Source organism: Oenanthe melanoleuca, chromosome 3, assembly GCF_029582105.1.
Source record: "Oenanthe melanoleuca isolate GR-GAL-2019-014 chromosome 3, OMel1.0, whole genome shotgun sequence".
NCBI lineage: Eukaryota > Metazoa > Chordata > Aves > Passeriformes > Muscicapidae > Oenanthe > Oenanthe melanoleuca.
This window is the reverse complement of record NC_079336.1, coordinates 43,761,917-43,789,161: the sequence shown is the minus strand read 5'-3', so window position 1 is coordinate 43,789,161 and position 27,245 is coordinate 43,761,917. Positions and strand designations below refer to the sequence as shown.

General features: G+C 39.6%; 2 protein-coding genes and 1 long non-coding RNA gene across 7 annotated transcripts in view; 1 reads left to right on the top strand and 2 right to left on the bottom strand.

Annotated features, from left to right (window-relative positions):
* Positions 1 to 355: 355 nt before the first annotated feature.
* On the bottom strand, positions 356 to 11,264 carry RPF2 (ribosome production factor 2 homolog). 3 transcript variants are annotated; one of them, XM_056486332.1, is made up of 10 exons: positions 11,198 to 11,264; positions 10,002 to 10,134; positions 9,213 to 9,250; positions 8,588 to 8,627; positions 6,734 to 6,815; positions 6,566 to 6,642; positions 6,154 to 6,253; positions 2,113 to 2,215; positions 1,048 to 1,192; positions 356 to 749 (listed from the first exon to the last, which is right to left on the bottom strand). In XM_056486332.1, exons 1-10 carry the CDS (start codon positions 11,218 to 11,220, stop codon positions 570 to 572), a joined length of 921 nt encoding a protein of 306 aa, XP_056342307.1. In that variant the 5' UTR covers positions 11,221 to 11,264; the 3' UTR covers positions 356 to 569. The 3 variants fall into 3 exon arrangements, with proteins under 3 accessions (XP_056342307.1, XP_056342308.1, XP_056342309.1); XM_056486333.1 differs by having other exon boundaries at positions 10,002 to 10,130; positions 11,198 to 11,252; XM_056486334.1 differs by lacking the exon at positions 11,198 to 11,264 and adding an exon at positions 11,098 to 11,181.
* Positions 11,265 to 13,182: 1,918 nt separating this feature from the next.
* GTF3C6 (general transcription factor IIIC subunit 6) lies at positions 13,183 to 19,638 on the bottom strand. 2 transcript variants are annotated; one of them, XM_056486335.1, is made up of 6 exons: positions 19,507 to 19,638; positions 18,466 to 18,546; positions 16,181 to 16,244; positions 15,590 to 15,634; positions 15,342 to 15,455; positions 13,183 to 13,825 (listed from the first exon to the last, which is right to left on the bottom strand). In XM_056486335.1, the coding sequence occupies exons 1-6, from the start codon at positions 19,570 to 19,572 to the stop codon at positions 13,530 to 13,532; spliced, it is 666 nt and encodes a 221-aa protein (XP_056342310.1). In that variant the 5' UTR covers positions 19,573 to 19,638; the 3' UTR covers positions 13,183 to 13,529. The 2 variants fall into 2 exon arrangements, with proteins under 2 accessions (XP_056342310.1, XP_056342311.1); XM_056486336.1 differs by having other exon boundaries at positions 15,342 to 15,452.
* A 38-nt stretch (positions 19,639 to 19,676) lies between these two features.
* The window catches only part of LOC130250559 (uncharacterized), a 21,011-nt gene continuing 13,442 nt past the window's right edge, over positions 19,677 to 27,245 (top strand). For both annotated transcript variants that reach the window (XR_008840002.1, XR_008840003.1), the window contains exon 1: positions 19,677 to 19,762. This is a non-coding gene — a long non-coding RNA (uncharacterized LOC130250559). The remainder of the gene's footprint in view (positions 19,763 to 27,245) is intronic.

The window sequence follows — 27,245 nt, the reverse complement described above, 5'->3', positions numbered from 1 at the left end:
GGCCTCTCCCACCAGCAAGTTGCTTCATTGGAGACACAATTTAAATGCCTCTATGCTGAAAGAACAAAGCATGGGGGACATTAGGAAGAAATTCTTTGGAGTGAAGGCACTGGAACAAGTTGCCCAGAGAAGCTGGGGATGCCCCAGAGGAGGTGTTCAAGACCGTGCTGGATGGAGCCTTGGGGAGCCTGGTGTAGTAGAAAGTGTCCCTCCTCATGGCAAGGAGGTTGGAACCAGATGATCTTTAAAGTCCCTTCCAATTCACTCTGTGAAACTGTCCAGGAAATGAGTCACCTGTTTGACTCCCATAAATTGCTAATACCCAGAAACAAACGCTCAGTTTTGGAAAACTAAGAAAGTTTTATCATGTTTTTTATTTTAAATAACCAAGCTCCATGTTAAAGCTCAATACCCCAATGTTCCCTTTAAAATGACAAATGATCAAAAAGTTTTTTTGTTACAAAACTAAAGCTAACAGCAGCTCAGTCTTTTATGTATGACAATTTATATTACAACATATATTCTAAATTTGAAAGTACAAAGAGTTTTCAAAGCTGTTTCAAAGACTGTCAAGCAGACTTTAATTTTTTGGGAGTAGCCCCACCATCTTCAGCTGACTTCTCTGCTGGCCTCTTTTTTAAGCCTTTCATTTTCCGTGTCTGCAGTTTGCTAAGATCTTGCTTCTGCATGTGGATTCGACCATAAGTTGTACCAAACACATCATGGGAGATATTCTTTTTCTTCTTAGGCTGCAAGAGAAGAACAATGTTAATATTTCTGAGTACAGTCCCAGGAGCTCTGGTGAGAATGAAGTGTCCAAAAGCAAGATCTCATACATTGGTTGGAGTTTAGAGACTAAGATCTGTGCTATGTGTGCTTTCAGAGAAGAGCCTGGATGCCAGCTGAGCACCACAGAAGAGCTGTGGGCCCAGGACTGTCAGTTGGCCTTGATGAAAGTGAGCTCTGGTCAAACACACAAGTTATTCTTCAGCCTTTGCTCTTCTTCACAGAGAGATCTGAAAGCAATGCCCTTTCCAAGGTACATACCTTCAGGCCTTTTGGCTGTTTCAAAGACAGCTTATAAAGGTCATCTGAGGCTAAATGTGTCCTCCTCATAACCAGATCTAATGAAGGTCCCATCTCTTCCAGCTCAATTCTGGGTATTTTACAGCCAGATTTCTTCAGAAGCACTCTAGGAGGAGAAAACCAACCAAAGTCAACATTGTCCCCTGTGCTAGAGATTTATCCATCTTCCTTAAGAATAGGTTCAATCCTGCAGTTCAAAATACAATTAAATCAACTCCTACCACTAACTCTAAAATTGAAAAGGCATCCATTAATAACAATTTATAAGCAATCAGTCCCATTACAATTTGAACACATCTAAAATATGATGTGGCTAATATAATTTTTTTTTTTTTAACAAGATCAGTATAATCAGTATCACTTTTAAAACTCAGCCCCAGTACCCTGAAAGCCATATCACTTTTCAAATTCAAAACAGCACCCTGGGTATTATTAGACATGAAAAATATTCACTATAATTTACAGCAAAATAACCTGAGCACTTATCTGAGAAAGTGTTTTGGTTCTTTGTTTTTAAGAATGAGGCTGATTAAAATGATTTTGTATTAAGAGAAATCCAAATCACATGGAACACAAGCTATGAATGTTCACAGCCTCCTAAGGCAGGGAGTGACTGTGAGGGTGAACACGAATGCTACAAGAAAGATTTCCCTATCCTGCCTTGTGCATCTCTGTCTGCAGCCTATTCCCTGTTGTGCCCTGGCAAACACCTAAGTGAGGAGAGTCACAGAAATCAGCCTGTGAACAGACTAAGTCCACCAAGTCTAAGACAGTACACAGAATTCACACCACATTTCTAAGCAAGCCATATGGAAGAGCAATCCTCTGAGCCAGGAGAAGCTCAACAAGGCAGGAGGCAGCAGACCTACAGCTCAAGTGTTTTCCTTCTGCTGTACAAATTACACTGGAGCACCTCTACACATTGCACATTCTAAATGCAGCCCAAGCCAGTTCAATTTCACAACTACAGATTAAAGTTGACAAGTGTACCAAACCCCCAGACAAATAGATAAAACACATACTCACTTGTAGCTTCTCATGTAAATTTTCCCATCTACAGCTGTGAAATGCAGAACATACTCCAAACCAGCCAGACGAATACTGGGTACAGTGGGACCTCTGAAGAAATCTGAGAGAGTATTCAAAAGGAGTAAATGCCAGGTTTCTTGGCTGAAAATAAAGCCAACAGATGCCTGTAACAAATTGGCAATGTAGGCCCGTTTCACAATAGGAATCTCACAAAATAGCCACTACTTAAAAGTGCATCCTGGCCAATACACAGGACAGAAATTTAACATTGCACATGTAGTGTGCACTGGTAAATCCAAATGTGTGTGGATACATATATATATATAACCTATACATAAGTGTACAGAAAAGAGCAAATACACTTCCAGAGCAGTAATTTAGCATTATTGAGCTAATGTGAATAATTGCATTGTCTATTCTTTTGAATATTCACCTCTAAAATTATCATATTTGGTGTTTAGGGCAGTCAAAGTGCTCAGACAAACACAGATCTGTACAGAGAAGCCATTTCCTCAAGTATCTGTTTAAAGACATCATTCAAACCTAATACTTAAATCTTAATCATAGCCAGATTTGGAACACTAGAAAGAGGGATCAAAACCAGTACACAGCAGATCAAAACTGCACCTTGTTCACTCTTACCTACATTTTTTCTCTCTGACTCTGGGAAAAAGTTTAGATATATAATTTCTTTCATATCTCCCTCACAACAATGCACTTCTGTCCTCTAGGTAAAGCAATATTTGTCTATTAATAAGCAACACATTTATGAAAATAAGACACTTCAAATCCTTGCCCAGTTTGCAAAGAGAATACTGAAATACAGGTTAAATACAAAATGAGCTGCCTCTAGCAAGGTTCTTATATCAGGCTATGAAAATATACTGTGCAATCAGAGAGCCTGCAATGAGCACAGCAAACTGTCCAACATATGCAGAAGGTGGAGAAAGAATGTGACCTTGACCACAGGAACAAGGTGTGCTAATAAACATGACAGGGCAATGCTGAAACATAGGACTGCTAACGTGCAAAACACATCACCCTTTTCTGCTCTGTCCTGTTTTCAGATCCTCTGGCTACTTGCCTTTTCCTTCACTACCTTTTTGCAAGAGTATCAGCACTGGAAATAATTTGGCTGGCAAATACCAGATGGAGTCAACCCAGGAAACTTTCTTGGTCAATTAAATACTCTCTTATTTCGAGTCTAACTTGCAGTTAGGGGAAAAGTTGCAAATAAAACATTCTGTTTGCTTGTGGCATATTTTTTTCCCCTTCAATTAGTTCTCTGCAAGTACACAAGCTTACATTCAGTGATTTTATTGGCAACACCTCCCTTTCATATTTTCCTGTGGCATCATACATCTTTTTACCCACATCTCTTCCAATAAACGCAGGTGGTCAGGAATTTGTTTCCTGGCAACGCTGAACAGCTGCAGAAACCTTACACTTCAGTACACCCAGAGAGTTGAAGTTTTTTTAACATACCCTTTATTTACAACTCTTGCTTTGGTTGGACTAGAGACTTGCTTTCTCCTTTCTTTCCATTCCTAGTTCTCTTTCCACCTTGTCCTCAAACATGTTTCCAGAAAGTCTAATATACTCTTTCCTACAGAGAGCTTTTCAGAACCTTTCTATTTCCAGATTAAATTCCTAATTGATTTTGGAATGTAACTCTTTCTGTGTCAATTCATATCCAAAAGCTGGTAACACTGTATTCTATGTAGCTTTGGTTAGCATGAATTCAGTTCAAACATTTCCCAGCCACCCCCTTTCCTTGCCAGAAAAAGCCCTCAAATCTTTTCAAACACTCAAAAAGAGTCTGTGTGAGGAAGGCTGTTTGAAGACCAAGGTGACAGCCAATCTAACACTGTGGAGATCTGCAAACCAACGTTTTAGAAAGTGTATAAGCAAGCCCTATAGCGACCTGGCCATTTTTAGGATAAAATAGATGTGCAATAACAGAACTAACAACAAGCAGGCAGTGTTGTAAGAGTTGAAACATCTTATAGAAACAGGCACAAAAGATTATTAGAATTTCATTAGATGCATTCCAAGACTTAGATCAATTAAATGAATGACACTACCATGTTGGATAGCAATAAAAACCAAAAGAAAAAAAGTAGCATGTTTTTGTCTTCCAGGTCTCCAAAGAAAATGCATCTGTCATTTATATCTCCTAAACAGCTTCTTCCACTTCATAGTTTAACCAGACTATAGAATTTGGTTACCACAAAGACAATAATTCACTCTTGCCTTTAATTTTACCAAGAAACTGCTGTAAGATGATTATCCAAACATGCATAAGCCCTTGTGATATCACAAAAGCCAAAGTGAAAGCTTGGTTGCTCCTCAGCATCACTGGCATCACACTGCTTTGGCAACAAGAAAGTGTCAGCTATCTGATATTCCCTCTGGGATCCCAACAATACTGGTACAGCAACAAAATATTTGCAGCTCCTGTTATAAAGACATTCTCCTATCTTTCTTAGCAAAAGTAGCAGCTTAAGGGTACTTTCTTTTTCAGAAATAGACAAATCACTTCTTCCTTATTGGTTAAGGACAGTTTAGAAGCAGGTGAGATTAATATCCAAACGATTTTAATTTGTTAGTGATACCATCAAGCCTTTATTCTCCTTAATCTTTTTCTTTGTCTATTGTTTTGCATCTGAGTATTTCACAGAGCTCAGCAGAACAATTAAGACCTGGAGTACCTGGCATATGTTCAAGAAGAAAGACTGGGTGTGGAGTACAGTTGACTGCCAAGTCATTAATGGCTTATTAATAGGAGAGGAGAAAGGGCAGGCGAACATCAAGAGAAATAGGAAGGACTACTAGGTTTGGCAACTATCTTCCTATGCATGTCTCCCATTCCAGCTGTTTGATCATGGGGTGTTTGAGCACATCTAGATACCTATCATTGTGCAGATGCCTGAAAAGATACACTTCAGCAAATGTCCCTGCCTCCTGTGTAAATACTCATTTACAGTGACACAAACATGCAGCAGTAAAACTCACTCAGTTACCACCCTTTCACCCATCCCCAAGAACCAATCAATTGCATTGAGAGGATGAAAATTTGCTCCTCTCCTGCTCCCTTACAGTCTCATTCCAGATGAAACATCTTGCTTTAAGGAATAATACTAAGGAAAAAAAAATGTCACTTTAAGCGTTTTTCTAAAGAGCAATCATTTACCCGTTTGCTTTGAAACCTAAGAATGGAACTGAAAGAACGAGATTGTTCTTATTGGGCCAGGTTCACTATTTTCCCAGAACTTAAAAAAAAAAAAAAAAAGTAATCTACTTTTAGGAAAACTACTACAGAGAAAAATCACTCTGCCCTACTTACTAGATCTAGTTTTGCCAAGCGAAAGACATTTTTTAAGTGTCAAGAGACACAATATCCTGTATATTCTATAATGCTACAATGTGCTTTATCTTCCAGAGCCTCCAACTATAAGATAGTAAAAAACTTCAGCCAGTTTGTTTCCTAAACTCCAAGCCTGCCTTAAGGTTAGGGAACAACTTACAGCTGATTTTACTCTCTCCAAGTATCCTAAGCAACAGCATGCTTGTTAGAATTGGTGGAATTTCCAACAAAAAATGCTTTCATTACAAAAACAGAAGCTGAATTAGACTGATTTGACTTTTCTGTAAGTAAAAATACCCCACTCTCTGAACTTAATCCACTGACTTCAATTTAGATACTTCAAAACATTATTTGGTTAAAAAAGTGATGACCCACGAAGGCCAAGACATTTTGGAAAATGACAGTTTTTCCACACTCAAAGTAATGAACTCTAGTGAACATGAAGTTTCATCGTCAGAGTATTTGAGGACATTCTTTTTTCCTCCCTTTACAAGTCATCATGATTAGTTAACTTTAGTTGTATGTGACGTGAAACCTACAAGTGCTCATTCTTGTTTTCCTTCTGTGCTGAATATAAGCAAGCATTTATTGACAAACTATCTTTTCCCTTATTACTATCACATTACTACAGATCCATGCAATCCTACTGTCCAAATAATCAATGTACCGACCAATAAGAAGGCTCTTCAGTCTTCTGTATTCTTCATTCACATCAAACATGTCACCAGCAAATATCAACATGGGTTTTGTTCCCTCAGGACACTTACTGTTCTGTGGAATAAGAATTTTAAAACAACAAAAATTCAGACAGTTAGGGAACATATCATTGACTTAACAGGTGGCCAGCCATGAAAGAAAAACTGCTGTGACCTGTGATCAAAAGGGACAGAACAGACCAAGCAAACTAAATTAAAAAGTGGAGCATAAAATTAACATTCTGGAGTACACAAATTACCAATCCTCATATACTGCATGAAACGCTTTTTCAAACAATTTAATTCATTTCAGGGCACAGAAAAAAGTGCAACAAAAAAAAAATCCACCAGTAGGTGTCACTGAAATACTGAATTAGCAATTCCTTACCTTGATCTCTTTCAAGGATACAAACTTCTCAACACCCAGTTCAATCATATCTAGCACGTGGTAGTCAAACATGCAACCTGTGAGAGTAAAAAAGACAATCCAGGTATTCAAATATTCACTGAAAACTACACCTGTCATCCCAATAAAAACCCAAGTGAGACTTATTACCTATTACCAGGTTGTTAGGTCGCTTCTTGTTATGAGAGCCAAAGAGAAACAGAGAACAATCTGATTTCTTGGAAAAAAACTCCTGCAATTGAAGAAAAGAATCAAACTTCTAAGTTGCAGTTCACAGGGTTTAAAATATTCTGCAAAGGCACATGGCACAAGCACATGAGTTTAGGAGCTGCTTAATGAGAAGAGCAACTGCACTTACCAGAAGAGTTTTGAGCATGTCATGAGTGTTTTTCAGCTTATACGCTAAAACTGTTAGCTGGATTCAAGATTCAAATAATTTCTTTTTTAACTTACTATTGCATCTCAAAATACAAGTCAGGAAATTTTTTTCTTGCCATTTTATCTTTACTACCCTTTCTTGTAATTCCTGATTATTTGGTTTTACACAAAATACTTTCAACCACTTCTCCTTGCGTGATGAGTAAGTATTGGCAAGCTGGCTGCTGTTGTAATGTCTCATCGTAGTTTCCCAACTAAGCTTTATGCAGCATACTGGCTTTGCCTGACAGCTTCTGAACAGCTATCTGCACATGGCTATAGTAGGACAAGAATCATATTACAGAACAACTTCATGTCAAATTTATTATTTTAGACTAAGATGCTGCCTAAAACCAAGCCGGTGGTGACTATCACAGACCTTTTCTCCAGTAGGAACAGATTAGAGAACCTATTATGGTACAATGTCCAGAGCCAACATTACAGCAGTTCTTTCTAAAGATGTCTTTTTATGCACTTCTGCCTCCAAGGCAGCTCCTCATCTTGTGTATCAACAGTGGCTCCATGATGTACCCACACACAACTTATCCAGTGCGTCCCACAAGAATATATCTGCACTTGGAAGTTGTGAAGCACAGAAAGACACTTCATCTCCCACCCCTGCGACAGCAGCAGCTCAGAGAGGACATTGCAGCTCTGCCCCCCTGGGAGGTCAGAAAGACACTTGGAGAGGCTGGACTAATTGCATGTACAAATCACAGAGCTCAGCATCAAGTTTTACCACCAGATCCCTGAGAAATGCTGACTCTAGACAGGCCAAGAACAGATCAGGCCAAGAAGTCCACGTGCTCCTACAGCTCTGGTAATCACTGTGTTGTTGATATCTGTACACTCTCTAATAGCTGTATACTTTATTAAAAAGATGTAAAAAACTCAAATGCTTCAAACATGCCCTACATACACCACAACAACACATATATTACGAAATTGTCCTTTAAAAAAATGTCTCTAGCCAGTCAGCCAGGACTGCTGCTGAATGATTGAAAGGGGTTTGGTGAACTTTTCCACCAGCTCCCTAAGCACCCTTGATGGATCCCATGGAGCTACAAAGACGTGTGTGTCTAAGTGGTGCAGCATGCCATCAACCATTTCTTCCTGCATTACAGGGGCTTCATTCTGCTCCCTGTCTTCCAGCTCAGGGTACCCAGAGAGCAACTGGTGCTATTATAGACTGAGGCAAAGAAGGCATTAAGTACCTCAGCATTTTTCTTGGCCTTTTTCCCTGTGTTTCCCTCTGCATCCAGTAAAGGATGGAGATTCTCTTTAGCCCTCATTTTGTTGGTGATGTAATTGCAAAAACATTTCTTATTGTCTTTTATGGCAGTAACCAGATTAAGTTCTAGATGGACTTGGGCCCTTCTAATTTTCTCCCTGCCTATCCTCACAACATCTTTGTGGTCCTCCTGAGTGGCCTGCCTCTTCCAAAAGTGATATACTCTCTTTTTACCCCTTGGTTCCAGCCAAAACTCTATTCAGACAGACTATTCTTCTTTCCTGATGGTTCATCTTCTGGCACACAAGGATAGCATGCTCAAAATTGTTGTAAGAGAAAAGATTGTTTATACTTACCAATGATGTTTGGTCCTCAAAAGGCCTGGTAATATTTTTCCTGAGAGAAGGAGTAAAAAACAAGTTTTAAAAAAAAACTAGAAAAAACTAAAAAGAACAGGCCCAGACAGCCACTTCTTATTAATTCTCTGATAATAAAAAGTTTTGCATTTTACCAGAAACTCCAGCTCAGTTTGTGATCAAATCACAAGTTATATTACTACTGCCAGGAACGCCTTAGTGCCCTCATTGCCATTCTAAGTACTTTCCTCCAAATTTCCTGTCTCCTGGGGCCTGATCTGCAGAAGACCACCATTGCCTATTTATTCACTAAATTTAGCTATTACAGTTTTTTCTGCATTACATTCATACAGAAGGGTTCTCATTTGAGCAATAGGTTCCCATTTTGAACAAGACTTGGAGCTGAATCCTGCTCCGTACTACCTGCTACAGAACAGGGCTCAGCACCAATGCTGACTACACCTAGCTTGTTTCCAGTCTACTGAAAATTATGATCAGTCATCTTCTGCACCCTGGTCATTGCTCAAGCCCCCCACACTAGCCTGCATCTCTATTCATGCCCTGAAACTACCAAAAGCTGTCTGTGTGTCAGAAGACTCAAAGACATCAAAGTGAGATCACTTACTTTTTATACAGTACAGCAAAAGGCTTCTTCACAGCATACTGCAAAACACCAAGTTTAACACATGTCATCTCTAAAACATGCACTACACTGTTGTTTTTACAATCCAATACCTTACAGGATCACATGAAACAGTAACTATGCAGAGAAGGCATCTCAAAAGGCCTGCCCACAGTAATACCCTTTGAGCTGGTGACAATCTTGTTTCCAAATTAATTGAATAAGAAATTATTGCAGAAATAAGAAATAAAAATTAACTGAGAAATAGCTGAAATCAAAGCCATGTAATGCAATCCCTCTGCTTCTAAGGGGCATAAAACAGGGAGGGAACAACAACTTGATTATAAAAAGCATATAAGAATAGGAAAGCAGCGAAGCAAAGAGAAAAATGAATGTAGGAACAGCTATAATATTTTGAGCTATGGAGTTAGGACACAAGATTGGTAACTTAGTTTTAGGAGAGGCTGAAAGCTCCCTATCAATACACACAGTCATCTTACAGAATTCTGGGGTATGACTGAGCTGTGTGATACAGTCCCAGTTCTAATCCACTTGTTTTCAAACAGACTTGGCAACACTTCACCACATATACTAGACAATTGTGAGGAAATAAGAGAGTAAGCTTAAAACTTCTGACAAAGAAGAAACTGGAAGAAAACAATCTCCATTAAGAAGTACTGGTCATTCCGAGATTTGGGGTACAGGGAGAGTATGAAAATACTGATAGTGCAGCAGAGAAGGCAAATTGTAAGAAAGAGAGAGGAAGGTTGCATGTTATGTCCAACAACTTACAATGTCTTTAAGCACTTCAGTCACTGTTAAATTTGCATTTCCTCCTTTTATGAGCATAGCATTTTTTGTATTTTCATTTAGCTTGGGTTCTCTCTTCTCAAGAAATCTTTTTGCTCTCTTAGTTTTAGGCTTTCTGCAACAATAAATTAAAAGTTAAGAGCTTCATATATGTAATATATTAATATATGTAACAAGACACTACAGCAAACAGTGAAGTCAAACAAGAATTGGAATAAACCATGTTCAAGTAATTTGTTTCAATGACTCAAACTAATCCCACCCTGCAGAATTACAATCAGTGCCAAAAGTCCTGTCTCAGGTGAATGTATTTTTACTGCCACTCCTCTTCCTCTCTGTCCCCCCAAATTAGCAGGGGTGATTTTACTGAAGAATTCTCCTCACACCAGCTCCCTCAACAAGCCAGGAACTTGCTTATGAGAAGAAAACAAAGTTCCTCAAAGACCACCAACAGCCACCAAAATAAAAGCACAGGTACAGCACATTGTCAGGAGCCAGTGAGCAGTGCTGGGCACTATGCAGGTGAAATACCACAGCCTTTGCAGGGGCACAGACCTTATACATGTCAGTGGCTACTTGGCTTAAGAATTACAGTTCTCGAACAGATTATCGTCTCAGTGAAGCATTAATTTTATGTTCTTCTAAAACAAACAATACCCGCCCACACACAGAGGTATCACAGCATCGTCAGGGGTGGAAAGGATCCCTGGAGATCATTGAGTCCAACCTCTCTGCCAAGGCAGGGTCACCTGGCACAGGGATGAGTCCAGATGGGTTTGGACTGTCTGCAGAGAGAAACACTCCAGGATCTCCCTGGGCAGCCTGTTACCCTTCATGTAAAGAAGCTCCTCCTCATGTTGAGGTGGGACTTTTTGTGTTTTAGTTTATGGCAAGTGCTCCCCATGCTGTCACTGGGCATCACTGAAACTTCAGAAATGAAAATAATTTTCTCAGGTGTACGGAAACACACAAATTCAACACCAGCTGGTCAACGCGGTTACTTTAAGCTACCAACTGAGTAAGGGCTGTTCGGCCACCACTAAATATACGGCAGCGCTCGGTTTCCTGTTTCGCGCACGTTTTCCATAAGGCTCTGGTCTCTGCTGGCTCCCCCACTGCAAGCCGCCCCGGGCGCCGCCCGCTCGCGTTTCCCGGTGCGGAATCCCCCCGGCACTCACACGACCCGGTCCAGCGCATCCATCGCTGCCCTCACGTGCGGGAGCCGCCGTGCTGCGTCACATCCGCCGGGACGGCGGGGCTGGCGCGGCGCATGCGCGGGGCGGGAGCGGCCGCGCAGCCGGGCCGAAGGGCGTGAGGGGAGCCCGCGCAGGGAGCGGCTGAGCGCGCTCGGGCTCTTCAGCCTGGAGAGAGGAGACCGAGGGGAGACCTCATGGCAGTCTGCGGCTTCCTCCTCAGGGCAAGAGGAGGGGCAGGCACTGATCTCTCTGGTGACCAGTGCCAGGACCCGAGGGAATGGTCTGAAGTTGTGTCAAGGGAGGGTTAGGTTGGATATCAGGGAAAGGTTCTTCACCCAGAGATTGTATGGTTGCAAAAGTTAGGGTTAATAATAATAGAAACAAAACTTCGATCATTGGAAATAACATTTAAAATATTTTAAAAACCCAACATTATTATGAATGTACTCATCGTGTATGACATACATAAAATGTTTTCCAAAAATACTGATTACCAGATGAACTAGAACAAAGAAACAGCTTCACTGTAGCACTGAAAAACCAGTGCTGCTGGAATCCTCCTTGTACATAGGGAGAAAACTTCACACACATAGTGCCAGACTAAGTAACCTGTTAAGAAAAGATGAAAGAGTCGCTGTGTCCGCATTCTCAAACTCTTGAGGCGCCTCTGTGTTCTCTCTGGAGCAGCCATAGGCAGAGCCCTCTCTGCAGGACGCTCCGCTGCCACCAAGGGCACCGCAAACCCTCCCTCCGGCACGCGAGAGCCTGCGTATTCCCAGGATCGTTATTCCACTTATAATTGTCCTCTATCTATCAGCACCACACAAATCAAGCGTGAATGATGTTTTCAAACTTCCATGGTTGCAGTTAAATCCGGAGGGATGGCTGTGCGGTATTCTTGAAACCTCAAATGCAACACTACCGTGTGAAAGATCCACAGCCAGGCTGCAGGCATGCAGAATATGTTCCCCTTTTTTCCTCTCCCTGCCTCCCTTTCTGCTAGGATTCACGTTGCTTCTACACAGGGGAAAAAAAAAATTAAAAAAAAGAAAAAGAAAAAAAGAGAGAGAGAGAGAGAATAATGGGATTGATTGTTTGAAACTGTTGCCGTTTTAATGACTTCTCTTTACTGACGCTGTGCTGTGAACAATGCTGTGGGTGAGCTTCTCCTCTGATCATTACTAATTAAAGTATTACATAATTATGCTGGGATTAATTAGGTGTTCCCATCCTCACAGCACTGTTGCAGTTACAGTGTTTTGAGGGAGGCAGAGAAAGGTAGGAAAGAAGAAGGGTCTGAGAGAAATGTTTTATGTTTTAAAATTGTTGTGCTTTTGAAAACATTATCCTGAGTGCACCACACACTCAACTGTGATACAGAACAGTGTGTGGCAGTATAAATAATGTAGCAGTATCAACCCACAGACTAGCTAGGCACCACAATACAGTCACATGGACTAGTCTGGGAACCACTGATGCATGGTACAGGACCTTAAGTATAAAACGCTTCAGAAAAATACCAGAGAGGAAGATTAGAGCCAAGAAGTTACTATGAGGAAAAAGAAAAACAGGATGGCTACACTTCCTTTTGGATAACACACATTATATTATACAGAAAATGGTGGTAGCAACATGACAGATGCCTCTTTGAGACCTGGATTTAATTTGCTGACAAGTTTGCAGGGGTTTTCAAGACTTGAGTGGACAAAGCCCTGACAACTTGCCCTGAATTTCAGTGTTGACCCTATTTTACATAGGAAGCTAGATAAGAGAGTCTCTTCCAACATGAAACACTTCTAAAGCCCATCAAGGAGACAAAGGACACTAGAGAGAATCTAAACCAAGCAGTTTGGTGAGTATTCAAACAGTCAATAAAAGCCACACTTATTTGATTTCTTTTCTTTCAATAATTGCAGTACAAGAGCAGACAAAGTATGTGTCTGAATACGACACACAAGGTGAAGCTATACTTGAAAAGTTCAGAACTTTATTTTAAACAATGGTGTTTCTTTGTTTTTACAAAATGTTTGAGATTGTACAATATATCAACATTTTTGTAAGGTAGGAGTTTCTTTAATTATGTAACCATTTCCACTTGTTCAGTTTTGAGGTAGGGATACATACATTTCCAGTCAGTAATTTTAAAAAACACTTAAGTCCTTCCCACTATAACTCAAACACAAAAGCATAGCACAAGAACATAATGTCTGTTTTTCCACTATTCATTTTTCAGATAAAGTGGAAACCATGTCATGGCCTATAAAAGTTGGCCCATTAGTTCCATGAAGAAACCCTGAAAAGATCAGAGCTAATATCATGGAGGTACATCCTCTGAGGCAGCATTTCCAGAAGGAGATTCCTCTGCCCCAGAAGCAGAGCTGTCAGGCAGAGGAAGAGGGGCATCTATTTCCAAGGTGTGCTGCTTTTCCAGGTCACAGTTCATGTCAGAATTTCCTTTGCTGCTCACCTCTCCCTCTGACTCTTCAGTCAATTTATCTTGGGCCTGAGCTGACTCCTCAGAATCATCCTTTTCAGGCAAAAAACTGCAAATCATATTAAGCCTGCTGTAGGAAAAATCTCTGTCCTTGATCTGCAACCACTCTACTCCACCTGATGTAAAGAAGGAAAATTCTATTAGTGACAAAAGGAGTTAATAGGAGTTTTTTCTTAGTTTAAGTTCATTGTTATTAAGGCTGAGTCTGACCAAGGTCTTACCAAGTGGTAAAAGAATCACTTTGAAATGAAAGATGTGCATATCCCTCTCCTATTACTTTTCACATATCCATTTAGTACTTTTCATAGTCAGAAAATACAATGCATCTAAAAAGATCTTTCCTCTTATCCAGTGTGGCAGTTCCTGTTGTATTTAGCTGTCAGATACCACCCTTAGGCTCTTAAAGTAACTTAAACATAAATCAAAATGCAGAAAAAATATTTAATGAATGCAATGAAGAAAACAGAATATTTGTTCACCTAAATATTAGATATTCTGGCAGTAGGTAATGGCATCAGAGACAGGACACAAGTTCTTGCACTCTCTTTAACTCAAGTGTAACAACAAGTTGGAACAGGTTGAAACCAACCCCAAATAGAAATGGGATTCCACTCCCATTTTGATTTTTACTCAGTACATGTTTTCAATTCACAAGTTACTTGTTATGCACAAATTAAATTCCTGTCACAGTACAGAAACAAAGTGGTTTTCAGTACTTATCATCAGTATTGCCAATCCAGAATAAAAAAGGCCTTTGTAATAAGCAAAATACTCTCTAGTCTCAATTTAATATTACGTATACTATCACAATAATAGTTTCAGTTTAGTATTACATAATTCTATAGAGAGAAGTGGTACTTGGTGTTGATATGAATGTTAATATTTGATTAGATTCTAGATGATATTTCATTTTATGCTTCCTACGGCCAGTGTCCAGCTGACTGCTCATATTTAAGGTAAAATGTCTATATATATGTCTATATATTCTTAAAATATGAAGCAGTAAAACTTGAGCAAAAAAATAACCCAGCTAAAAGCAGTAGGACAGTTCTAATTGTATACTGCTACATATTAAATATACATATAACTCAGTGTTTAACCTGGTAGAAGTAATGGCTTTTGTACAAAAAAACATAAATGAAGCAAACATATGAACCCCAAGTTCTGCATGCAGAATATAAATGATCTTCTAGGTATGTCTTAGCAAGTAATTTAAATTAATTTCCTTTCAATTGTAAATTGAGTAAGTACAATTCAGTTCTTCTCAACAATTAAAGAGACTCAGAAAGTCATTAGAAAAAAGTATGGAAGCAGGAAAAAAAAAAATCAACAAAGAACTAAGCAGCACCTCTGATTTTGAAACTTTTAGATGAGAAAAGAAGGTACCAGGGAGCATCAGTATACGTTTGCCCTGCTCTTACAGTTCTTCATAGTGATCTCCTAATAGCCATTACTGGAGGCAGCACTTGTCAGAAACATATTTAATTTTTAAATTTAAATATACATATATGATGCCTAAAGAAGAAAGTTCTTTTGACTTCCTGCACACTCTTGAATCAAACACTTAATAAATGCTGACACTCCCAAGCATAATCCACTCATATGCACATGCATAAGAGCAGAATCACTCACCAACATTCTCTTCTCCTTCCTTCTTTTCTGTCAGAAGGGTCCGTGTCATGTTCAACTTCTTCACTGTGTGGCACTTGTATTTCAGCTGCACTTTTTGGTTGCCTTCTGCATCTGCTAAGAAGAGAGGAGAAAAAACAATACCCAAGCCCCAATCGTTATAGTGAATTCCACTAGCAACTGAAATACGATAAATATTTTTAACCTCCCCAGCTACTGAAACAAACAGAACATCATATCACAATTATTACCTTGCTCTGTGTTTTCTTCAAAAACCACACAGGTTCCCAAGGTATCTATGAAAAACAAAGTGAGAAAGTTTGAGAGACTAATTTATATCAGCTGCAGATAATGCACCCACTGGCCAGGCTGTGGGAATGTTCTGACTTCCAGCCCCTCACAGCACTGGTAAGGAACTCAGGAACAGGCAGGAGTACCATAGTCATTGGAAAACATTGTGAGGGAGGATCCCAGACCATTTTCTTCCAGACCAGTATTGTCACCATAGGGCAAATTAGAGAACTACAGATTGCACAACGTATCAGTTCTGCTTACACAGGAGACAACAGCACTTTAAGGCATTTTATATCCCACATTTTTGTCTGCAGTGATACTATCTAGTGCACCCCAGAGTCAGCTTCCAGACATACTTTCCTGGAAGTACCGTGGATGCATGGTTAATTTAGCAGTGAACTCAGAGCAGCAGCAGTCTACATGGTATTACACAGCTACCCACAACTTCAGAGTCTCACAGGACCAATCTCAGTAAAACCATCTCATGTTAAGAAAATTCCTTGGGTCATGTGAAAAGGGAGAAATTGTATTCATATTAGTTTTCCTACCTTCATATTCTCCTGCAAATACGTATCTGTCCACTTGTAAAATGGGCCTCTCTGTCTCTATTCCCTATGTAAAGAAGGATAAAATTGCATAATGTCAGGTTTGTATTAGTGAAGGTGAATTTCTCACTGTAAGACCAGCAAAGACAGACATAGCAGAATCCAGATTATAGCAATTCCTCATCATACATGTTCATTTAAGTATATTAAATACAAAAAAACCCAGATAATTATCTTTTTGCCACCATAATAAAGCCTAGTATAAAACTGTATGGAAAATGCTCTAGAATATTACAATAAATTTAGATCAAACTGTTATCAACAGTCTATATACGTTAAAGAGCTGTTATATCCTCTAGGAAATTATTGTAACCTTCATTTCAAATTAACAAAAATGTAAGTGTTTGCATGAAGATGATGTTATTTTCTAAGCTTCAATTAATACAAGTTCTAGAAAGTGGAATAACTTTCAAATTGGAAAATACACAGGGTGAAGAAGCCCAGATAAGGCATTACATGAGCATGAGAAGAGCCACTGCAAGACCACAGAAATTACTGTGATTACTGTGTATCTATATTGTGAAGGAGTTGGAAATTGTTGCTGTTTTATTTTTTTAAACAAGGAGTGGAATAGTAAGGAAGCGTTTCTATCAGCTCATTCCGTTCCTCTAGAGTGCAGGTTTTACACACACACAAGCCAGCATCCCATTTTTCTTGTACAAGATATACCTATATATTGTATTTTTATAAAAATCAATCAGAACACACTAATTAAGACAAAATTACTTTGAATAATACCTTGTGAACATCAGAATTATTCAGGACATGAAGACAAGCACACGCTAAAAGTTTTGAAGATAAGGCATTATGTGGTAAATTGCATAAAATACAGAATATCACACAGGTTAATATGAATTTGTGCAACTATCCTCTTAGATATTTCTATGTTTCAAAAGTACAAGATCAACAAGATTTAAGCTCTGGGATTCTCTTTCTTCTGCATAAATTGAGAACACCAATAACAGCAAACTAACATATTGAACATATTTTTGTAGGTTTTTTTCCTTCTACAATAAATAAATAAAAATAATAACACATCAATACTAAGCAATAGCATTGTGGGGGTTTTACATTCAAAACTTAGTTTCTTTGGCTGATTTGCATTCCTTTGTGGACTTTATGTGACAAGCATCACAGAAAACTTGTTAAACAGAGTAACACAGAACAAACTCTTTAATTAAAACTTTAACAAAAGTTGTCCCTTATGAAAAGTCTCAAGGAGTGTTTACTCTGTGGAGCTAAGGCAAGTAGACGTGGATACAAGCAGGACACAGTATGGATACTTTAACCTTTTACTAGTAAAATTACAAGGGAATCTCCAAAGCACAACATTTAAAAGAATCCCACCAGCTGTACTGAAGGATCTGTTACCATTCAGCCATCAATATGAATTATACATGTAACAAATTTCAAGAGAATTAGATCAGATCAAGGAAGGAAACCTGCTTAGAAAAGCATATCCATCCAAAGACTAATATTTTATTAATTTTGATTGTATTTCTACTTCTGAGACATTCAGAATTGACTTTACCGCTCACATATATTGTGGTCAGTGGCACACTCAGATGTTCTCTTTCCATCTTTTCAGAATATAACAAAGGTCTACTTTCAGAAAGTATTTGTAAATCAGTAGTATTTGTACTACCTATACAGCTCTCATAGTCTACACCGGTTTTGAAGGGCAAATAAAATCTATAGTCCTATACAGATAAAGTGATTCCTGAAAATGAACAGGACAGGGAAACTAGATTCCTACAATAACCTCTCAGTGAAGCAAACAACATCTAAAACCACTTAACGGTTTATCAAATGCTTAATACTCAGTCCTTTATAAGACTTGAACTTGCCAGGACACATCTGCAAAAAACCCCATTGTAAATACAGTGCAAATCCTAAATGTTTTGCTTTACCTCTCTGCTGTATTCCAGTCATTTGAAGAAGTGTGATTAACAATTTTTTTAAATGTATGAAATACATAATTTAAACTACATAACTTGAAATCAGAGCAGATACTGGCCCAAGCTTATATATATGTCTGAAAAAGTTTCCTTATATTTAAGCAATAATAGATTCAGACTTTATGCTGCTTCTGAAAGAGAGCCCACAACATGCAGCCAAGTACAGCACACATAATTCTCTATCAATGTCAAGAAATTTAGAAGCATCCTCACTCCCTTGTTCACATCCATAATAACTTACCCCTTTCCTATTGTGCTGTAATCACTCACCAAAATCTTGCACTTGTTTTCACATTTTTCTAAGAAGTCTGAATCAATAATTCCTGATAGCTCGACCATGACCAGTTGCTCCTACAAGAAAAGTTGATAAAGTACAGCTATAACAGAATATAACAGAACTCAGCGGGGAAAAAAAAAGCCCCAACCAAAAGCAATCTACACCAATAAGAACTGCATACAGAGATACAGCCTTTCAGGATAAATAGACTCCTAACTGGAGTTTATGCTGCATTTTGTCAAGAGACAGAACTCTTGTAATACCCAGGGAAATTTAGTGACCCACTACTCCGTAAGACACTTGTTTCATACTCGAATTTTCTGGCCTTTCCTTCCTAGCGAGCAATGGGAGAGCACCCTTGAAAAATAAGCATCAGTATTGCTCTGTATTGCTTCAATACAGCACCTTCCAGTACCTAACGAGGGCCTATAAGAGAGTAGGAGGGGGCCTGTAGTGACAGGATAAGGGGTAACATTTAAATTGAGAGTGGGTTTAGATTAGATATTGAAATTTTTATTAATGATTTTTTTTTTTTTTTTTTTTTTTTTTTTTACTGAGGGGGTGTTGTGGCACTGGAACAGATTGCCCAGAGAATCTGTGGATGCCCCATCCCTGGAAGTGTTCAAGACTAAGCTGGATGAGGCTTTAAGTACCCTGGTCTAGTGGAAGGTCCCTGCCCATGGCAGGGCATTGGATGGAAGTAGGTGATTTTAAAGGCCCTTGCAACCCAAACCATTCTCTGATTCTGTGATTTTATGGCGATACGAAGCAACAGAAACTGGAAGCTCGCTCTCTGACCGCGCCGTTTTCCGGGAAGCCCGAGGAAGAACAGCCAGAACCACACAGCTCTTGGGGACGGGACCGCTGTGGGGACTGAGACACCCGGCCGGCCCCCTGGAAACGCGCTCGGTCCGCGACCGGCTCCTCTCCCTGTCTGCCCCGCCGGCCGGGCGGAGCGGGGCCGGGCCACGCCCCGCGGGAGGCCGGACCCTTCCCCCAGGCCTGCGAGCGCCCCGGTGTTGGCATCCACCGACCTCCACCTCGTCGTCCTCCGCTCCGTCGCTCCTCCCGCCCTCGCTGCCCGCCGCCGCCGCCGCCATGTCACCAGCGCCCGCCCCGCGCCCGCCTCAGCGCGCACCACGTGGGGCCCGCGCCGCCATCTTAGAGCGGAGCGGCCCCGCCCTCCCTCGGAGCCGCAGCGAGCGCGCCGCGCCGGCGGTGCTGGAAAACAAAATCGCGGGCTGCTTTTCGGCACTCCCGAACGCTCGGCGAGCTCTTCTTGAGTCTCAGGTGTGGTACTGGAAATGGAAATCCCTAAAAGAACATCCTTCTTTTTTTTTTTTCTTCCCCAAAACAAGGGGGCTACCAGACTCATCTTATTATTAACACAAATAATGTCCTTCTTCTGGTACAGACCATTCGTTTAGAAAGCTTTTGTCCGATAGTGAAATATGTAGTTCCTTCCTACCACTCGTGTCCTTTGCATGATGCTTTCTAGTTATCTTGCCAGCTTCAAATATATCGAATACATCCTTCTGAGATAATGTGTTAATTTATCAATGCAGCATGTTGGTGTCCACAAAAATCGGATTTGTTTCCCAGTGTGCAACAGTAATTGCAGTATAAACCAATAATTACACACGTGAGAGAGACATTGATTATTTTATTTCAGAGTTCTGCAAGCCTGGGTGCCCAGTGGAATTCCACAAATCAAGCCGAACAACTATCAACTTTTTTTTTGCTATTTATACATGTCAGCAAACAGGAATTAGTGTTCGTTTGCTACAAGTTTCATAGTTCTCATATTAATTAGTGTTCTGTTTTCTGTTGGTTAATGATTCGCTTCTCATGCTAATCAGTCCCACGGTGTTTCTCTTCTTTTGGCCCGATGGGTTTCTGGGCCAATGATCCCTGAGTCGGTGGTCGGGATCTCCCCTGCAGAATTCCCTTCTACCCAGCCACAGCTGACCCAGCACAGTTCCTGGGTAAGGTTTATTAGTTTCTTCCTTACCTTGGGGCTTCTGCTCAGTGTCCTTGTGGCCCATAAATTCTGCATTCTTTGTGTTCTGCTGTCAGTGGTACATCCTTATTCCCAATTTTAACCTCCCTCTGGGTGTGAGATCACTGAAACCTGTCAGGCCCTAAAGCTTAACAAAAAAAGCTTAGCAATTCTGCCAACCAGTAATTTGTCTTTCTAAAACCTGGGCATCACTTAGAGCTAGTGGGCTGCTGTCTGTTTCAATCTCTCATCTTGTTGATAAGGCTTGAAAGTATACAAAGATCAAACATTACAGAACATCCTTTCTTGAGAAAGTTTTGCATATTCCACACTTTGCTACATTATAATTCTAGGTCTAATTCTAGGTTTTGTAATTTTCCCGTTTTCTTTCCAGATACTGTATTTCTTATTTTGTATCAAAAGTGTCTCCCTACTCATTGTGTTGAAGTCATTAGTTAAAATGTTAAATAAAAACTGTTTGCAAGGGAAATTGCTGAAAATTTGCTTCCAGCCTCTCCTTAACTTCCATAAAATAGACATAAATATCTGCATTGCACCATATCAAGTGTTTAACTATGTCCAGATAGCTGTGATGTAGTGCATTTCTCCTTTTCCTAGAAAAATTGCAGATCTTAATAATATAGCAGGGTTTTTCTTTGGCTTTAGGTTTTTTCTTACTTTCTGTTAAGCTTCACATTTTTAATTAGTTTTTCTTAGGTCTTGTTTTGGAATATTGCATACTACTGTGGTAAAAACAGCCTATAAATCTGTATTTATTCTAAATACAGAAAAAGATGCTGGGTCATGTTACCTTTTCACCAGGCAAATTGCAAAGGCTTGAATTTTGACTGCAGGGAATAAAAGCTGTGGAACAGATGTTTGGAATACTACAAGTGTTGATATTCAGATATTTTAAAATAACATTTTATATCATTGTCTGTATTTAGCTTTAATTTTTGCACCAGATCTTCTTTACTTTAGATAAAACTTTTGTTGTAAAAAGAAGTTCTACCTCAATAAAGCAGAATCAACTCTATTTTGAATAATTTTCTTTAAAATTAATTGTCATAACTGACAGTGCTTCTGTAATGTTACATTAATAACGTCCTTCTCTTTTTATAGCTGGGTGGAGGTGAAGTGATACAGTTAAAAACTACAGAAAGCCCTTGCAGGAATGTAAATGTGTGCCAGATCAGCCTGTGTTAATCAGACTGGCATGAACTGCTGTGAAGGAGCAAGCACATTTATTTGCTTTTAAATCAGCCTCAGTGTCATGTAGAATCCGGGTTCATCTGAGTCTCCCAGTTATGGTGATTCAGGGCGTGCAGTTGGATGACGGGACATTTTTGGTGCATTAGTGCCAAAGGTATTTTAGAAGAGATTATCGTGTTGTCAGGCTAAATTTGCCGTGGGCATTAGTGGTTTACCTTGGTCTTTCCCATCCTGGCAGGAGTATTTCCACAACTTATCTCTTAAAGGAGACTGCCCTTGGAGTCTGCCAGCAAGATTGAACTGCCTGATGAGATAAATATGGAAATACACATCTTGAGGACCCAGATTTTGGGTTTCTGAGGCCTCAGCTAACAGTCCTGTCAGTGCTTGAACAGATTTGTGTGCATGCTGCCAGAGGCCAGTTCCTTGGTGGCACTTACGTAATTCTGAGTCAGTGAGAACTAAATGGTCAATTTAAAATAAATGCTCATGTTTGAGATATAGGTTCGTAATATGAATACAATGGTTTCCATGGGCTCACCTCCAATTTAAGCATGTTAATATGTATTTTATTTTGGGCAATGTAGTTTGCAAATTTCGCTTGTGGAAGTTGAGAGATCAGAGGCTTGGACTATCTGTTTAGCAAATGGGCATTGTTGCAGTTAAGGTACATTACAGGAAATCAGAGAAAATTCACTGAAACACAGTGAACAAATTCTGGCTTACTACCTTGTCTCATTTTTCCATTTTATTTTGATTTTTATCTCCATGTTTGAAATTCTTTCTCAATCCTTTTGCAGAAGGAAAGTGCCCTTTCTCCATTCCCTCCTGAACACATTACTTTCTCTGTGAGGCCCTGGCACTAGTCTATCCAAGTAAAAGGTTAAATGTTTTGTAAAAGCACAGAGTAAGATAAGAGTCTTTGTTTAAGCTCTTGTGGTTTTTTCTGTCTGTTTAGATAGTGAGTTAAAAGCCTTTTGTATTATGTGGTGAAAAAACATAGGATTTAGCATTCAAAAAATTATAATAGATCATGTGTGTGCAGATATACACATAGAACTTGTACTTAATCTTTGTATCTGTGCTATTTGCTGAATTGACAGCCTCGGGAGAAGGGCATTGTAGTTCCTAGGATTATTTTCAGTTGGAAATGGAACTAAAAGCAATGATGACAGAAGGCGATTGCCTGTGGATGTCAGAAGAGACTCTCAGTAAAATGCTACCATGTGAAACATCTAAATGCCATAATACAGCATTGCAAGGTACAGAGAGATGCAGGAGAAAGCTTGTAAGAGTCTAGTGTGTGTTTCTGGCTGTAGCTGGGGTTGCAAAAGGTAAGTCAGCCCCCAGGACAAAAGTAATTTGCTGATGGTATTACAGAAGATGATTTCCATTTCTCTGCAGCTACATTGCTGAGCCTCTTCAGCTAGGAATTTGCAAGCCAAAACAGCTCACAGGTATTGACAAAAAAAAGCAAACCAAAAAACCCCCACCAAAACACCACCTGCTTGTTTCCTTTGCATATGTGCCTTTGTCTTTTCCAGAACTCCTTAAACATTATGTAAGGAAATCCTAGGAATTCTATTAAACAAAATAAAGAAGGGTAGGTACAGTAAGGGGTACAGGTTCTATTTACTATGTCTAGTCTAAAATAGTGGAATGAGATTGTATAGTAGGAAGGGGAGGGGGAGCAGTGAGCTCACATTTTCCCCAGTCTTTCGTTTGTCCCCTCCAGAAGCACTTCTTATTGTCTTTGACATCCAGCTGGCTTCAGTTCCAGCTGGGCTTTAACTTTCAGGACTTCACCCCTGCACACCTGAACAGTGTCTCTCTAGTCCTCACAGGTTACCTGTCCTTGATTCCACCTTCTCTATGCTTCCTTTTTGTATTTGAGTTTGGATGTGCTCCTTGTTCAGCCAAGGAGGGCTCCTGGCATTTTTGCCTGACTTCCTACACATTTCCTGTGCTCCATCTTCCCTTCAGGGTCTTATTCTATGGGGGTCCTGCAGAAGTCTTAGAAGAGACACATTTTGTCTTGTCTTTCTTAGGGGAAAAGAGCTGGGCTGTTAAAAGTAATGAATGCTGCCTCCTGTATGCAGCCAGCTCAGAGTTCAAATGCTCCTTCCTTGGAAACACCCTGAAGAAACTTGGTGCTCTGTCCGCATGTGGAAGGGATGCATCTGCATGTCTATGTGTGATAGGTCAGGAGGAGAGTGGTCTGGCACAGCTGAGAACTGCTACAGTGTTCTTAATGGAGTTCTGAAACAGGGATCCCTCTCAGTAAAATTTGGCAGGTGACAATCTTCTGAAGCAGGTGGTAACAGATAGGGAGTAAATTAAATTACTTGTTATCCAGCTGGATCAGAAGGGGATGTCTATATATAGAGCTGACTGCTAAGATATGAAATGTCAAAGTTTGGGATCTTTTACAGGATCTCAGATAATCTGGCATCAGCTATTTGAGACACCAGGATGAAAATTCTTACTCTTGTTGGGTTGAAAGCAGCTGAAAACCCTTGACCAAAATTCACCAGGAATAATTATTATTCAGGGCCAAGCTCGTATATATTCCTAGCTGACCTCTCTGTATTTTGTAGAATCAGAGAATGGCTTGGGATGGAAAGGACCTTAAAGATTACCTGGTTCCAACCCCCTTGCCATGGGGCACCTTGCACTGGACTGACTTGCTCAGAGCCCCATCCAGCCTGGCCTTGAACACTCCCAGGGACTGTGCATCCACAATTTCTCTGGGCAACCTGTTTCAGTGCCTAACCGTCCTCACAATAAAGAATTTCTTCCTAATATCTAATCTAAACTTGCCTTCTTTCAGTTTAAAGCCATTCCCCCTTGTCTTATCACCTCATTCTCTTTAAAAAAAACCTCTTCAGCTTTTTTGTAGCCCTCTTTATGTACTGGGATGTTGCTCAAAGGTACCTCTGGAACTTTCTCTTTTTCAGGCTGAACAGCTACAAATATCTCAGCTTTTTCTCATAGGAGAGTATTTGTTTAAAATGTAATTTAAACAAACTGATATAAATGACTCTTGGAACTTTTTTGCATACAATGATGTAAAATCAGGAAGTTATTTCTCTTTCATATTTATTCACTGATTTTAATCAATGTTCCCATTGCTTACAACTTATTGAAGTGAAATATTTTTATTTAATTGTGTTTTGGTTTCCATCTACATGAACACCTTTTGCTTGTTAGTGAAGTGCTGTTAAAAGCAATTTTTACACACCTCAAGAGCTGCCAGAGTGATTTGCAGTGCAGGAAATAAAAATCAGTTATTAATCAATCTGCATCAGAAGCATTAGAGTCTTGATTTAGTAGGCTTTTATTGAGATGTAACTTGGCAGCAATTTTGAATTTCTGGTAGTTTAATGCTTGTGTGGTTATGCCCACTGACCTGCAGAAATCGTATCTGACACAGCACAAAATATAAAGAATCATATTGTTGAAGCCTGGGGGTCAATACTGTATGTATTGTTTTTTCTTACTGTGATATTACTACAAGGTGTAAGAAGGTTACTTTTCCAGTGTTAGTTCATATTGTGAAATCATAAATGCATTCTGTGTCTCCAAAGAATAAGGACAGAAGTGCCAAAAGTGAGGCAGGATAGAGTGGAGTAGCCCAATAAGTAAGTCCAGTCGTATAGCAAAAAAACGATGCACTGACTCAGTTATCTGTATCTCCTTAATTACTAAAAATGTATTGCTCCATAAACATCAAAACCACCAAAACCAGAAAAGGAGACTAAGAAAAGCTGATTTAATTTGGGATAGTGTGATACTGTGCATTTGAGACACTGGATGGAAGGAGAATAAACACCAGGTATAAATTATGTAGAAAAGATGAAAAGAGCCCTTTACGCTACCAAAGGATGTTGAGATGAATCAGAGTTAAAATGAATTCCAAATAAGAAATACATCTTGTTAGGACTGTAGTATCTAAATGGTTGCAAACACTTCCTGAAAAGGAAAATCAGGAACTGTAAAAACAGAAAAGATTTTCTGTGTACTCTTGAGTGTTGTAGGTAAATGTCATATTGATCAGAGTAATGAGACTAAAATCTTTGGTGTCATAAATTTTAGGCTTATTGGCCTGGACTTGATTTTCAATTACCATCATGCATGGTCTGCTTCAAACTGTTTTTATAGAAGAACCATTCTGAAAAAGTGATCTTGTTGTACTTGCAGTTGATGCACTTGCATAAAGAAAAAATCTGTTTGCGTAACAGATTACAGTGAACTGTGGCTCTTAAAAGAAACTAAACTGCCAAAGAATAAGTTGTTGATACAGGGTAGGAGAAAATGGTCTGTTTTTAAAATGAAAGGTAACTATTTTGTATTTTCATAGAAATTTGAACTATGAAATATATTTCTAAATTATTTGTTGAGAAAAACTTCTTAAAATAATCAAAGATGGAAAGTGAGGCAAGGAAGTTAGATGATGGTAGTGTATTTTTGGGGTTCTAAAAATGAAAGCCTACTGTGAGATGTAACACACGACTGGACAGTAGAAGGGTAGGTGAATTGCAACCATTCTCTGTCTCAGGAACTCCTGAGATAAAGATTGCTGAAGAATGAGGAAATACCTTTGCATGCTAGTCCTACCTGTTCTGCTGCTTTTTCCAGGCATTCACTGTGGGCTAATTTAGGTGACAAGGGTACTGGCTAGGTGGATCTTTGACCTGTCTTGTCTGTATGGCTGGCTGTTCTAGGCTCTCAAATTTGGTTCAGAATGACAAACCAAAAAGCTGGCAAACTTGTTACATTCCTTTCCAGAATTCAGAAAGGCAAAATTTTATATGAACTCCATGCTCAATGGGAGACTGGACAAGTACTTGAAGGAGGGATCCACTGGGAATAATAACATAGGCAAATCCTATTAGGCCAAGGACGTAACTGAGCTGACAGCTGGGAGCACACCACATGTACTTGTGTTCTTCACTTCATGGCCACTGCTGCAGACAATGTGCTGAGTGAGCTATGCCCAAAAGGTGAAACCTTTTATGAGCAATAAATTGTGTTTAGTGGCTTTATTTTTAATTCCAGATATTTAATTCCACTGTCTCTTGTACAGAGAAGTACAGGAATATAACAGAGTAGATAAATGACAGCAGATGAAAACCCAAGAAGTGGAAATCCCTGTGAAGTTCCCATTGTCACTTAACATACCATGACATTTGTTATGCCTACAATTACTGCTTTTACTCATTAAGGGATCAGTACTTGGAAAAAGCTGTTATTGGGATCTTTAGGAATTCTATGTAGGAAGGCTGTGAAAAGTATTGTGAGTGACTTTTAAGGCTTTAAAGCTACTGGAAAAAGTAATTTTGAGGAGTTGTGTGCAAAGCCAGTGCACTGACCCAGTGACAGTATGTCTTGCCTATATTTTCAAGAGGAAGGAAGAGTAATGAATGGTGAAAAAGGACCTGAATCTATACCAAAGCACACTTACCATTTACACTGACTAAGGAGTATCATTCAGAAACACCAAACAAAAAGTGGAAAGAAGGACACTGTCACAGTTGATCACATTCTTTCAGTAGTCCTTGC

What these genes read in the sequence shown, in the direction of transcription:
- RPF2 (XM_056486332.1), bottom strand. Translation starts at nt 11,220, where the DNA reads ATGGATGCGCTGGACCGGGTCGT. An exon ending in GATGCGCTGGACCGGGTCGT is followed by an intron (nt 10,135 to 11,197) that starts GTGAGTGCCGGG and finishes TTATTGTTGCAG; the next exon opens with AAAGCCTAAAACTAAGAGAG. An exon ending in AACAGCCAAAAGGCCTGAAG is followed by an intron (nt 750 to 1,047) that starts GTATGTACCTTG and finishes CTTCTCTTGCAG; the next exon opens with CCTAAGAAGAAAAAGAATAT.
- GTF3C6 (XM_056486335.1), bottom strand. Translation starts at nt 19,572, where the DNA reads ATGGCGGCGGCGGCGGCGGGCAGCGAGGGCGGGAGGAGCGACGGAGCG. An exon ending in AAAACAAGTGCAAGATTTTG is followed by an intron (nt 16,245 to 18,465) that starts GTGAGTGATTAC and finishes TTCTTTACATAG; the next exon opens with GGAATAGAGACAGAGAGGCC. An exon ending in ATTTGCAGGAGAATATGAAG is followed by an intron (nt 15,635 to 16,180) that starts GTAGGAAAACTA and finishes TGTTTTTCATAG; the next exon opens with ATACCTTGGGAACCTGTGTG.